The sequence below is a fragment of the Bos taurus genome, chromosome 4, assembly GCF_002263795.3.
Source record: "Bos taurus isolate L1 Dominette 01449 registration number 42190680 breed Hereford chromosome 4, ARS-UCD2.0, whole genome shotgun sequence".
Classification (NCBI taxonomy): Eukaryota; Metazoa; Chordata; class Mammalia; order Artiodactyla; family Bovidae; genus Bos; species Bos taurus.
In genome coordinates this window covers 20,665,930-20,680,005 of record NC_037331.1, presented here as the reverse complement: position 1 = coordinate 20,680,005, position 14,076 = coordinate 20,665,930, and the positions used below count along the sequence as shown (strand labels likewise).

General features: G+C 40.1%; 1 protein-coding gene across 1 annotated transcript in view; it reads right to left on the bottom strand.

Annotated features, from left to right (window-relative positions):
* The window catches only part of SCIN (scinderin), a 78,138-nt gene that overhangs the window by 22,622 nt on the left and 41,440 nt on the right, over positions 1-14,076 (bottom strand). The window contains exons 5-8 of the mRNA NM_174177.3: positions 6,956-7,048; positions 3,593-3,725; positions 3,102-3,190; positions 1,770-1,985 (exon numbers count right to left, since the gene is read on the bottom strand). Coding sequence (NP_776602.2) covers positions 1,770-1,985; positions 3,102-3,190; positions 3,593-3,725; positions 6,956-7,048 — 531 coding nt within the window. The remainder of the gene's footprint in view (positions 1-1,769; positions 1,986-3,101; positions 3,191-3,592; positions 3,726-6,955; positions 7,049-14,076) is intronic.

The window sequence follows — 14,076 nt, the reverse complement described above, 5'->3', positions numbered from 1 at the left end:
TCATCAGTTGGGAGGCAATTTTTTAAAACTTCTCCTTCCCTGTGCTTTAAGGCATGAAACTGTTTTTTTTTTCCCAGGTAAGAGTGGCAGATTGTGACTAAAGAATAAAAATGACAAATTGCATGACTTCTATTTTCAAAATGTGCCATAAGACTAAGATAGAAGTAGGCAGAACTAGTTATTTTCTATTTTCTCCTCCTCATCACGAACTAAAGATATTTTTAATTAAAGGTTAAAAGTTGGAGAGATGAGAGTTGTAAATGAAATGGGAAAGTAACACGTGAGTGAGAGACTGCAGGGACTGCACACACACACATCCTCCTGCCTGGGTCCTGGGAGGCTCAGGATAGATCCTCTGTTTTGAAATTGAAGATGAGCAAGTGGAATGGAGCGGTGCAGTGCTTTCAGAGAGCAGCCTTCCTGCGCCGTCCCAGAGGAACAATGGCAGCATGGCTTGGCTAAACCCCAAATCCTAGAGAAAACCCTGGACATCATCTTCCCAGGGTGGCGTGGGAGGACTTCTCAGAACACTATGCTCTGATGTGGAGACGGCAGCCAGCACACATTTGGAGCTGGGGATCCATGTCCACCGCGGGGCTCTCTGGCTGTGCTGAGCTCCAGAAAAGGATGTCTGAGCAGGACACAGGCTCAGGCCCCAAAGCTGATAACCCTCTGACAGTGACCACAGGAGGCGCTTCTCCCTGTGTAGTTCCCATAACCCCTGCCCAGCTTAGAGTCACACTTCAAGCCTTTGAAAAGAGGAGAAACACCTTCTTAAATCTCTTACATTAAATCTCAGACTTTGGTCTGAGCAGTGTGTGATAAGCTCTGGGAATGAAGAGATAAATTATTCAATTCCTTCCCTCAAGGAACGACAAGAGGTCCGGGAGAAGAAATGTCTAAGTAAATGAACAACTCCGTGGTACTTCTACGATGAATCCATGAAGAACATGACTTCTGGCTTGAGAACAGAGAAAGGTCATTTCAGTGCAGAAAGAAGTCTCTTCAGAAGAGATGAAGCTTGTGACTTAACTGAGTTACAAAGGAGGAGTGGGAATGTCACCCAGATGGCGATGGGGAGGAGCCCTCGAGGCTGTGAAGGCTGAGGTGTGGAGAGCAAGGCTCAGTCATGGAAGGCCTGGGAGGCCCAGCTAAGGACGGATGTTCTCAGGAAGACTGTGGAGAGCCACCAACAGACTTTAGAACAGAAGTGATCTTATACAGTTCCCCTTAAGTTAGATGACTCAATGGCAGACCAAACATGAAGAGATTTTAGTTAGGGAGAATCCTTAGGAGGGTTTCGACAATTTTTGTCAAAAAATAGCAATAATCAACAAATTCATTTTGAATGCTCTAAAAACATCTGTGATGTTGGCACATAACACACAATTTGCCTTTGTGAATGCCCCTAAGGTGCAAGGGAAGGACAAACGTAGGGCCTGGAACTTTCGGAGCAATGCACCCACACTGGAGAAGTCTAGTTCCGAGAGCAGAAGCAGGCTTGGACCAGGAAACGAGATGGAGACAGCTGGGTTCCTTGGAGGCCCCAACACAAATTACCTAGTTTCGTAGAATCTCAGCAAACACACTACACACTAAGACTGAAGGTCAGACAACGCTGTCTTCCAACTTTCAACCCCCTGGTCTTGGATCATCTTTATTAATCATTAAAATGCACATTTTACAGTTTGTAGCTTCCTGAAGTTCTATTGCCACATAAACTGGCATAAATGGGCTTGACAGACAAATAGACAGAAACGTGTAAGTACCTGCACTTTGCCAGAACCGTCATCCACCACGTGATGCTGGGCTGCCATTTGTGGGGAGCTGTGCAATTTTGAGGCATCAAATGGAATTTGTTTTATGTGAGCCACTTTTTCTGTGACATACACTTTCCCGAAGCCATCGCTCTGATCTCTATCTCTCCAGTCCTTAAAGAACTGTTTGAAGATTGGTGTTTCACCTCCTTCTGGAAGAACTTGAATCTGAAATGTAAAAAATTATTATTATTATGATTATCTCAGTGGGTAGAGCATCAGACTTTTAATCCAAGGGTCCAGGGTTCATGTCCCTGTTCAGGTGCTCTGGTTTGGGCTTCCCTGGTGGCTCAGTAGTAAAGAATCCGCCTGCCAATGCAGGAGACATGGGTTTGATCTCTGGGTCAGGAAGATCCCCTGGAAAAGGGAATGGCAACCCACTCTAGTATCCTTGCCTGGGAAATTCCATGGACAGAAGAGCCTGGCAGGATATAGTCCATGGGATCGCAAATCGTCGAACACGACTAGTGATTAAACAACAATAATTATAAACAGAAAAATAAGAGACTAAGGAAAAACAATAATCTAGTTGTGGAGAAAAAACTAAGGAAATGCAAAGAGGAGCCTTTTTTTTTTTTTTTTTTTAAAGATGACAAATGTAAACTTAGAAGCTGGAATCCTTATATGAATACAAAAGGAAAAGTATCAAATATGAAGCTAAAACAATTCAACCCTGCTTTTTTTCTTATAGCTAATCTAAGTGCCAATGAATTTGGATGTTTGAGAGAAGAATCAAGTCATTTCATATGTTTCCATTACAGTCAAATAAGTTTGACTGTTTTTCTATATTAGGTTCATAGAAGTTCTGTGACCTGAAAGAAATTATCTTCTTGTGCTGCTTTTGCCAGGACATAAAAATGAAGAGAAAAGATGAAGCTAGGAGATTCAGAAAAGAGCAACTAGTCAGTGTCTAAATTAATCTCCATGAAGGCAAGTATTTTCTGGGCCTTAGTCCAAGCTGATACAACTTGCTCTAGGGAATAACTGATACATGCTCTCAATTAATTCAACTGTGCTTGACCATCTTGACTTAAAGGCTGTGCAGGAAGTGAATGGGCTTTTATTCTAATCACAGAGTCCCACTGAAAGTCTAATCTCCAATTTCTGTAAAATTCTGTCCTCCACACAGAGTTCTAGAGCACAGGACGCAACATTGCAGGCACATAGGTAAGAATGACTTCTGTGTATGTTTTTTGGAACCAAATTCGCTCAGGAGTTTTGTGGTGATGTCATGAGCTCCCATATCTAAAAAATTTTTCCTAGCTAGTTCATTTCCATACGTACTTGGGTATTCGTAGAATAATTCATTTGCTGTAGGAATTCCTCAGCTGTCTTCATGGCAGCCTTTCTCTCCTGGGGATTAGCATCTTTACCTAACATGCAACATAAATTAAAAAGAATTTTAGAGAGGCAAGATATTACATGATTAAGAGATACTTGTGCACCAAAAATCAAACATAATTATAATTTAATTTAACTACAATACTGAAAAATGGCAAAAACTTCCTAGTATACTAAATATATTTAACAATATTATAATATAGAATATATAAAAAATTCTATTTCTAGTACCCAAAGACTTTCTTTTACCCCATCATCCCTAGTAAATAAGGCTAATAGTAAGAAAATATGGTTTTGATGTCTGCATTGTATAGATCATGCAGAAAGGTAAGCTTTTTTTAAGTCAGAAAAGATGTTTTATTTATCTTTCTGAAGAAATACATATAAATCTGAAGTATGTCAACAATGCCAATGGCATTTTTTTTTTTTTTTACCTTTCCATACAAAAATCTGTTTTGCAGCACCGTGGTCCAAAATGAAGCATTCTTCAGACAGAAGCATCGCCATGGAGAAGGGGTTTTCTTCTGCCACCAGACTCACTTTCATGGAGCCACTGGCATCTGAAACCTGACATGAAAACCATGAGCTTGCTTGAGGATCATCAGTGAGTTCTAAACTGTGATCATGGTGACGGCTGCACAACTCTGTACATGTAATAAAAACCACTGAATTGCGCACTTTAAATAGATAAACTATATATGTAAGTTATATCTCAACAAAGCTATTTCAAAGAAAACAAAGACAAAAAAAAAAAAACCCTCATGGACCCAGTTAGACCTGGAAAAGACTTTCTTAAAGCCCTTTAGGATAAAAGTACTACTAATAAAAAGCTAAGTTTCAACACAGAAAATAATAGTGATAATAATCATGGATAAAGTTTGTTTCAGTTTTCACATATACCAGGAGCCACACAATGAAATTTACATGATTATTTCTTAGTCTTTATAAAAATCTTTGAAATAGATACTCTTGTACTCATTACACACACACAAAGCTGAAGCTTAAATATTCATTCATTCAATATTCACTGAGTACTACCATATCCCAGACACTGTGGTAAGGAAGGCCCTGATACATTATAGCTTATGCGTACAGACTTTTTTCAATATGGAGCCTGTCATTTACTTAAATACTCTGTATAAATTATCAAAGTAAATCTCATGTCACAAATAAAACATCATAAAATAAAACTTATTACATCTGTGTCACAAGTAAACTTATGGAGACTCCCGAAGTTTGGAAACGGCTACAGAAGTTTTTTTTTTTTTTTTTAAGCTGGAGACATATAGCTTACAAAGTCTTGCAAAATTTCCTAGGTTAGAATTCAGTTTTTTCAAGGCCTGGTAGGCTGTAAGGTAATCCACCTGGGCACTTGTTAAATATGCAGATTTGAGGGTCCTCCCTAGATGAGTGGTGGGGTTTTACAACACTGCAGTGCGGCTTGAATTCTGTATTTTTAGAAATCACCCGAGGTGAGTCAGCTTCCCAGCCCTGTGTTGTTGCGTTAAGTCACTTCAGTCGTGTCTGATTCTTTGAGACCCTATGGACTGTAACCTGCCAGGCTCCTCTGTCCATGGGATTCTCTAGGCAAGAATACTGGAGTGGGTTGCCATGCCCTTCTCCAGGGGATCTTCCCTACGCAGGGATAGAACCCGAGTCTCTTATGTCTCCTGCATTGGCAGGAAGGGTCTTGACCACTAGCGAGCGCCACCTGGGAAGCCCTGTTCAGCTATTTCAAATTATTTTCAGGACTGAAATAGAAGTATGCAATACATAATAGACCCACTAGAGGGAGCATTGACTCAAGATTAACATTGTGTGTTAGTCGACTCTGAGACCCTACGGACTGTAACCTGCCAGGCTCCTCTGTCCATGGAATTCTCCAGGCAAGACATCTGGAATGGGTTGCCATTCCCTTCTCCAAGGGATCTTCCCGACCCAGAGATGGAACCCTGGTCTCCTGCACTGCAGGCAGATTATTTATCAACTGAGCCACCAGGGAAGCCCCAAGATTAACATGTTCATGCTTCTTTCTTTACTCTCATGATGTTCTCTGAGGGGAGAACAGCTTTATTTAATGAGGTAACATAAAAGGTATTTGTTAAACTCTTGAAATTGGGTTTTAGAAACCCAACTCTAACAATAAAAATAATCAATGTAAATTAAAATAAATTTATGCTTTAAAAATAAATAATTAAATTATTATTTAATTAAAATTAATTTTAAAATAAATAAAAATAATCAAAACAAAACCCAATAATAAAAAATAAGCAGTCACAAAATCTTTAGAATAACAATTTCTGTGTGGTTTATATTAAAATTATCAGCATTTAGGAGTGGTAAAGACATTTTCTTTTGCCATCTAGACAAAAAGAATCTATTTCTCCTTTCTTTCTGCAGAAAAGGAAGTTATTCTACACAAGACAGTCACTTGAACTTCGTTTAAAAATCACAGTGTGTCTGAGCTGGACCATCCCTTTAAAGAGCAGAAAATAGACGTCCTTCTTATCAGAGATGAGAAAAGGACTCAATTCTACAGGGAGACTGTGGTCTGCTCCAAATCATGTGCTTGGAAAGTTACAGAGGGAGGGAATGCTTAACGGATCCCATGTGAACAGTCTCCTCACCTGGTACATCTTGTGGATTTTGTTACCCTCACCAGCAATAAAATCATAAAATTGTGGATTGGAAGGAACCTAAGTAGTTCCAGTTTAATCTCTCTTTTGTCAGATAAGAAAACTAAGACCCAGAATGGCCGTGTCTTGGCCAAGGTCGCACTGGCAGTCCTTCCCACAGAGCTAATATGGAACTAAGTCTGCCAACACCCAGGACAGTTTTTACCCTTTTTCCTTCCAGCTGTTTGATTTGATAGCCTTGCCCTCTTATAAAAAAGACTTCATGATGGCTAAACAGGATATTTCAAGTGAGGTCACAATTTTATAGCTCATTAGGATTTCATAAGAAAAAGCTTACAGTCTTTGTACTCTACGAAGGAAACACTTTATTGAATGTATTGTACTGAATGTAAGATATCAGGACATATTGTCGCTGGAGCAACGAGCGGCGGCTGCGCGGTGCTGGAGCAGCGAGCGGTCGAGAGGGGATACCCCACCTCCAAGGCAAGGAGCACCAGTTGCGCTTTGCACCAAAGAATTCATGCTTTTGAACTGTGGTGTTGGAAAAGACTCTTGACAGTCCTTTGGACTGAAAGGAGATTCAACCAGTCCATCCTAAAAGTGATTAGTCCTGAATAATCATTGGAAGAACTGATGTTGAAGCTGAAATTCCAATACTTTGGCCACCTGATGCGAAGAGCTGACTCATTTGAAAAGACCCTGATGCTGGGAAAGATTGAAGGTGGGAAGAGAAGGGGACGACAGAGGATGAGACGGTTGGATGGCGTCACCGACTCAATGGACGTGGGTCTGCGTAAACTCCGGGAGTTGGTGATGGACAGGGAGGCCTGGCGTGCTGTGGTCCATGGGTCACAAGGAGTCGGACACAACTGAGTGACTGAACTGAACTGAACTGTTGCAAACTAGTACAGCAACAATATATATAATTTTTTAATTTAAATCACAGCAAATTATTTGTTGTTTTTAATAAAAATTTTAAAAGTAATAGAAATAAGAGTTTTAAATAACTGTGTTAAAGCAAAGAACAAATTCTTCCCACACATTTCTCTTTGAGAGCAACGAGGAGCATTGTCATCTGTGGCAAACAGTCCCTCCCCAGCAGGTCTCCCCAGCACCATCCTGTCCAATAAAAACAACAGAACTTCCTACCAGTGAACTCACCATGTAGAGTTTAGCCATTTTCCTATTAGTTATATCTGCTTTGATGTCATCATCATCTTCTCCATCCCTAAGCTTTGGCTTTTCCCCTAATACCTGGAAAAAAGAGTACAGATAAAAAGATAAAGACCTCTTATTAATGGCGCAAAGTTTGAAAAAAAGATTCCTAAGTCATAGATTATAAAATATTAGCAACTGAAATGACAAGGCTCAGACATTTCTCACCAATCATACTAAACTGGCCTTCTCCCACAGGTCAAATCAATCGACAGCATTAAGTAAACAAACACTGAGTTTGCTGGTGATGTGAACTTTCAAGAAAGTGAAATCCCAAACTTGAAAGTGTAGGTCTCCGTATTATTGAAAACTGCTGCTGCTGCTGCTAAGTCGCTTCAGTCGTGTCCGACTCTGTGCGACCCCATAGACAGCAGCCCACCAGGCTCCCCCGTCCCTGGGATTCTCCAGGCAAGAACACTGGAGTGGGTTGCCATTTCCTTCTCCAATGCATGAAAGTGAAAAGTGAAAGTGAAGTCGCTCAGTCGTGTCTGACTCTCAGCGACCCCATGGACTGCAGCCCACCAGGCTCCTCCGTCCATGGGATTTTCTAGGCAAGAGTACTGGAGTGGGGTGCCATTGCATTCTCCATTATTGAAAACTAGTAGGAATTAATTAAAATATGAGTTCTAAGTTCAGCTGTGCAACAAAATATCTTCCATAACCTCTGTTTCTACAAGCAATCTATAGGTTTTACTAATTTATTGTAACAAAGTCTTGGGCAAAATTACTATTTGAGGTAGGGTACTATTATTATTATTGATATAGGCTAGGCTAGATGAAATGTCAGTTAATCATATGCTTTGCTTCCTGCTGCATTTTTGACACAGAACAAATGAATGTTGAATGAATGAATGTGCTTATGTACTCTTTGCACACCTGATGCAATCCAAAAGTTTAAGAAAGCATTTTGTAGAAAATACATTTGGATCTGCTCTGAATTTCTGTACACTAAAATCATGCCCCAAAATGCCCATAAAGACCTTAATTAATGAATTTAATTAACTGACATAAGTATCATAGTATGTTAAGAACAGGAATCAAATATAAATGTATTCAAAACGATATGAGTTTTATAACACAAATATAAATGCAAGTTTAAAAATGCAAAGATGCTATTCATTTAGATTTAATAAATATTTAATATACAATGAAATTCCATGCATAATGTGTTTTACAGTCAGTATTCCTTACAAATATACTGTATGAAAATACATACTGCTGAATACCAGACAACAATAAAAGCTTAAATTCTAACCTATGCATGAGTACAGCACAGTCTCGAGTTTAGAAATATACTAAAGACTTATTTTCCTCTGGGAATATGCCCATCTTTTTGCCTACACAATGATCCATAAAATCCTTTAATTATTGAACATACTAAATGATTGCAATATAGTTTTCTTCTTTTGCTAAAAGTAGGATCAAACAAAAGTTAAAACGCAATCAAAATTGCTTTTTTTATAACAATTTTATCTTGGTTAGAAATATGTATTCCTTATAAGAGCAGTGAAAGATGTCATATACCCTTTTAAAGTTCTACTCCAATGAAGACAGTAGTTTGGAATCAATAGTTTGGGTTAAAGGACATATTTAATACTGAAGCAGAGAAATCTTATCTGAGAATGCTCCTTGAAAGTTTCACCTAAACCAAGACCTGTCATTCCAGCTTGGAGTCCTCCCCTTTCCTTCAGTTAGTTCCTGTAAGTTTCCACTTAAAAGTACCACCATCCTCTAACATGCTTCAGACGTAACTTTACCTTTCCACAAAATTGACCATTCTCCATCCCTGTCAGTGAATCTCTATTCCTCTCTCCACCTGGACTTACAATCATGACATCAGTTTTGAATACCTGCTGTCCTTCTTTTTGAATCTCTTAGCTGCTCAGTCATTAAATTCTCCCTCTTTACTGATGATGTTGAAAGTCTCTGATCCCTGTCTACATTAACCTCCACCCTAGTGAAGTTCTTCATCACCCAAGTCACAGGTTATGCCTACTCGGGTCAATTCCCTCCTGCCTTCAGGGCCCCATCCATCTTTTCATCCAGAAAGTTATTCTTTACAGTGGCTGGAAGACTCCTTATTTCACTTTACTTCAGCGTTTCAAGAAGATGACTCCAGATAAGATTTACACCTTTTACCTGCAATAGTGATTTTTTTTTCAATTTTTTTGCTTTATTTATTTATTTATGGCTGTGCTGGGTCTTCGCTGATGCCCGGGCTTTCCTCTAGTTGCGGAGAGCAAGGGGCTACTCTCTAGTTGGGTATACAGGCTTCTCGTTACCGTGGCTTCTCTCGTTGTGGAGCACGGCTCTAGGGCGCGTGGGCTTCAGTAGTTGCGGCTCCCAGAGTCTAGAGCACAGGCTCAGTAGTTGTGGCACACTGGCTCAGCTGCCTCAAGGCATGAGGAATTTTCCTGGACTGGGGATGGAACCCATGTCCCCTTCGTTGACAGGGGGATTCTTTAATCAGTGAGCCCTCAGGGAAGCCTGGCAGTAGTGATCCTTAAGGTTCAATGTGCTCAAGCAACATCTGGGTAACTTGATAAAATACAGATTCCCAACTGCCAGCTGTTACAGTGGATTTGAGGTGAAACCCAGGAATCTGCAGGATTCCCAGGTGGCACTAGCGGTAAAGAACCCACCTGCCAATACTGGAGCCATAAGAGAAGTGGGTTCTATCCCTGGGTTGGGAAGATCCCCTGGAGGAGGGCATGGTAGCCCACTCCAGTATTCTTGGCTGGTGAATCCCACAGACAGAGGAGCCAAGTGAGCTACAGTCCATGTGGTTGCAAAGAGTCACACACAGTGGAAGCGACTTAGCACACAGGCATGCACCAGAAATCTGCAGATGATTTTGAACTGGATGCTACTGACAGAGCCCCAGCTCCTCTGCTTGGTTTCCAAGGCACCTCCAGAGGCTGGATGTAACGTACTCGGCATTATTTCCCAGCATCTACCAAGTAACCTCCTCTAATCAGGCTGATGTTTTCCATGTTTCCCGGCAGCCATGCACTTTCCTTCCCCAGGGCGGTACATAATGCTGCATGTAACTGTCACCTAGGTTGACGCGGTGTGGCAGAAGCAAAACCGAACAATTACTCTTTGGTTGATTCAGCTAATTATAATTAGCACAATACTGTTCAGCATAGTAATAGCTACCACTTATTGAATGTCTCCTATGAGTCACACATTGGGTCAGGAGCTTTAGACACATGTTAATTTCAACCTTATAAGAGCTCCTGTGAACCAGATACTCTTATCATTTTACAGAAAAGGTCACTGATACCCAATGAAGCAAAGAGATTGTTTTACACACTGCTACGTGTTGAGGCTGAGATTCTGGTTGTTGTTCAGCTGCTCAGTCATGTCTGACTCTTTGTGATTCAATGGACTGCAGCACAACAGTCTTCCCTGTCCTTCACCAATTCCCAAAGTTTACTCAAACTCATGTCCATTGAGTCAGTGATGCCATTCAACCATCTCATCCTCTGTCGTCCCCTTCTCCTCCCACCTTCAATCTTTCCCAGCATCAGGGTCTTTTCTAATGAGTTGGCTCTTCGAATCAGGTGGCCAAAGGATTGGAGTTTCAACTTCAGCATCAGTCCTTCCAATGAATATTCAAGGTTGATATTCTTTAGGGTTGACTGGCTGGATCTCTTTGCAGTCCAAGGGACTCTCAAGAGTCTTCTCCAATGCCACAGTTCAAAAACATCAATGCTTCGGCACTCAGCTTTCTTTATGGTCCAACTCTCATAACCATACATGACTGCTGGAAACTGTAACTTCAACTATACGGACTTTTGTCGACAATGTGATGTCTCTGCTTTTTAATACTGTCCAATTTTGTCATAGCTTTTCTTCCAAGGAGCAAGTGTCTTTTAATTTCATGGCTGCAGTCACCATCCACAGTAATTTTGGAGTCCAGCAAAATAAAATCTTTTATAAGGTTTCTCAGGAGACGGGTAAGGTGGCCTGGCATTCCCATCTGTTTAAGAATTTTCCACAGTTTGTGGTGATCCATACAGTCAAAGGCTTTCAAGTTATCAATGAAGCAGAAGTAGCTATTTTTCTGGAATCCCCTTGCTTTTTCTATAATCCAAAAAATGTTGGCAATTTGATCTCTGGTTCCTCTGCCTTTTCAAAATCCAGCTTGTACATCTGGAAGTTCTTAGTTCACATACTGCTGAAGCCTAGCTTGAAGGCTTTTGAGCATAATCTTCCTAGGAGGTACAATGAGCACAATTGTGTGGTAGTTTGACCATCCTTTGGCATTGCCCTTTTTTGGGGACTGGAATGAAACTGACCTTTTCCAGTCCTGTGGTCACTATTGAGTTTTCCAAATTTGCTGACATATTGAATGCAGCACTTTCATAGCATCATCTTTTAGGATTTGAAATAGCTCAACTGGAAATCTATCACCTCCACTTGCCTTGTTCGTAGTAATACTTCCTAAGGCCCACCTTACTTCAGACTCCATGATGTCTGGCTCTAGGTGAGTGACCATACCATCATGGTTATCTAGGTCATTAAGACTTTTTTTGTAGTTTTTCTGTGTATTCTTGTATTCTTCTTAATCTCTTTTGCTTCTAATAGGTCCTTACTGTTTCTGTCCTTTATCATGCCCATCCTTACATGAAATGTTTCCTTGATATCTCCAATTTTCTTGACATGGGTTATTTTATACTTGTCTGCGATTGATTTTATTTCTTTGAAAATTATCCATTAATGATAGTACCCCACTTGTCTAAACACCATGTAGTGGAATGCATTTATCTATTTATTGCTTTTTATTATGTTGCATGTATTCAACTACAACTTTTCAAGTGCCATAATGTCCCACACTTAATATAACCAATGCTTATATATCAGTGTGTACCAGACACCTTTCTAAGCACTTTACATTTATTAAATTGTTTCATATTCATAACAAGCTATGAGGTGGCACTTTCATTATCCTATTTTACGCTTGAAGAAACAAGACTAAGTTCATGCAGCTAGTAGGTGACAAAGTCCAGATTTGAACTCTGACTCCAGAGTATGTGTTCTTAACTAACAGGCTGTGCTGTCTCTCCAAGCTATGTCAAAAAGTCTTCACTTCACTGTTTAGGACTTGTCGTTGGAGATGAAGCAGAGGGTGCTTCATAGCAGGGATTGTATATTTCTATTTATTGTCATGTTTATTTCTCCCATTCTGATCAGAATAATGCCAGCAAATACAGCGTGCAACACTCATCCTATACACAATGGGTGGGGTACTCTCCCTTCCTGTCTGCATAGCTTTCATTTTCCTCAGAGTCCCATCTGCCTACTCCCCTTTCCTCTTGGTTCTGCCTATGCTGTGGGCATTACAGGCTGAAAGAGAGTTCTTTCATCTGTCAGTGTTGTGGGAGCAAATAGCCCTTAAAAAAGATAAAACAAACATGGAAGAGCTACTAAAACATGTAAAACAGTAAAACCATGATACTTTTTTATCCACAAAATCATCAGAGGTTAGGAAAAAACTGACAATATCCAGTGTTGGGAAAAATTCAGTATTCTACCAGGCATTCTGGTGAGAAGGAACATTCTTCAAAGTGATGAACAGTGACAAAAACCTTAAAAGCATGGCCTATCCAGCCTACTCTGTTGACCATACTTCACAAGATACGTGAAAAGTCCACTAAACACATATCCTAACACAAAAAAACCCATCTGTTTACCTTCTGAAAGTCACAGCCATGCACAGCACGTTTCTCTGTATACATATAGTTTAGCCAGGTATGCTACTAAATTATTAAAAGCAAACTTCATAAATTAAACTATGAACAGTGGCCACTTCTTTTATAATTTTATTTTAAAGATATGGAAGAATATTTAATAAATTTTCAGAAAAATGCATGTGTGGCATCAACAGCGCTTGCATAATGTTTTTAAAAAATACAGGTCATAGATAAGAAAGAGTTCCTCCACCAACTATGTCTACTCACGCTTGGAAGGCAGCTCTGCTCACCACTATACCACCAACACTGTACTCTATTTACTCTCATGTGTAAGGTAATTCGTGTCAACATATGCATATAAATACACATTAAGGAATATGATGGCATTTCAAATAAATGACTTGGATAGGAAAAAAAAAAAGGATGCCTATCATTTGATTCAATCCTTCTATTCTAGTAGCTTATTCTAAAGAAATAATTAAAATGTATAATTAAAATGTATGCAAAATGTATGCCCACCATCCCTGGGATTCTCCAGGCAAGAACACTGGAATGGGTTGCCATTTCCTTCTCCAAAGCGTGAAAGTAAAAAGTGAAAGTGAAGTCACACAGTCGAGTCTGACTCTTCACTACACCATGGACTGCGGCCCACCGGGCTCCTCCGTCCATGGGATTTTCTAGATAAGAGTACTGGAGTAGGTTGCCATCGCCTTACTTAAACTAATTACCACTTCATTTTAACTTTGTGATGGTGGTTTAGTCGCAAAATCGTATCTGACTCTTTGTGACTCCATGGACTGTAGAGTCCAACAGACTTCTCTGTCCATGAGATTTCCCAGGCAAGAATACTGGAGTGGGTTGCCATTCCCTTCTTCAGGGGATCCTCCCAACCCAGGGAGCAAACCCAGGTCTCCTGCATTGCAGGCAGATTCTTTACCAACTAAGCCAACAGGGAAGCCTGACTACCTCAGGCTTCTGTCTCAGCCTTATTCCCTCAGTTCATCAAAGGAAAGTAAATATTACTGGATCCCTAACAGCTCTAGGCATTTTGACCAAAGAAGCACTTGTTAATGTAAAGACCTAGAAGGAGCTAGCAGGGGCCCAGGGTTCTTAAGTTTTCAGCTAGGAAATGAAGTAGCGCTCCAAAGATCACAGGGACTAATTTGTTACAGATGAGGACCTAATTTGTTACAGATGGGATGTGAATACAAAAATGGGCATATCTCTATCTTTTCCTCTCTTTTTATCAGTAACATAATGGAAATGCTTAACAATGTAAAACACGACTCCAAGTATATTAAAGAGGTTGGAAATTTGTGGAAATACAATTTTGTTCTTTGCCTGGACTTTCTTTTCTGCTGTTTATTC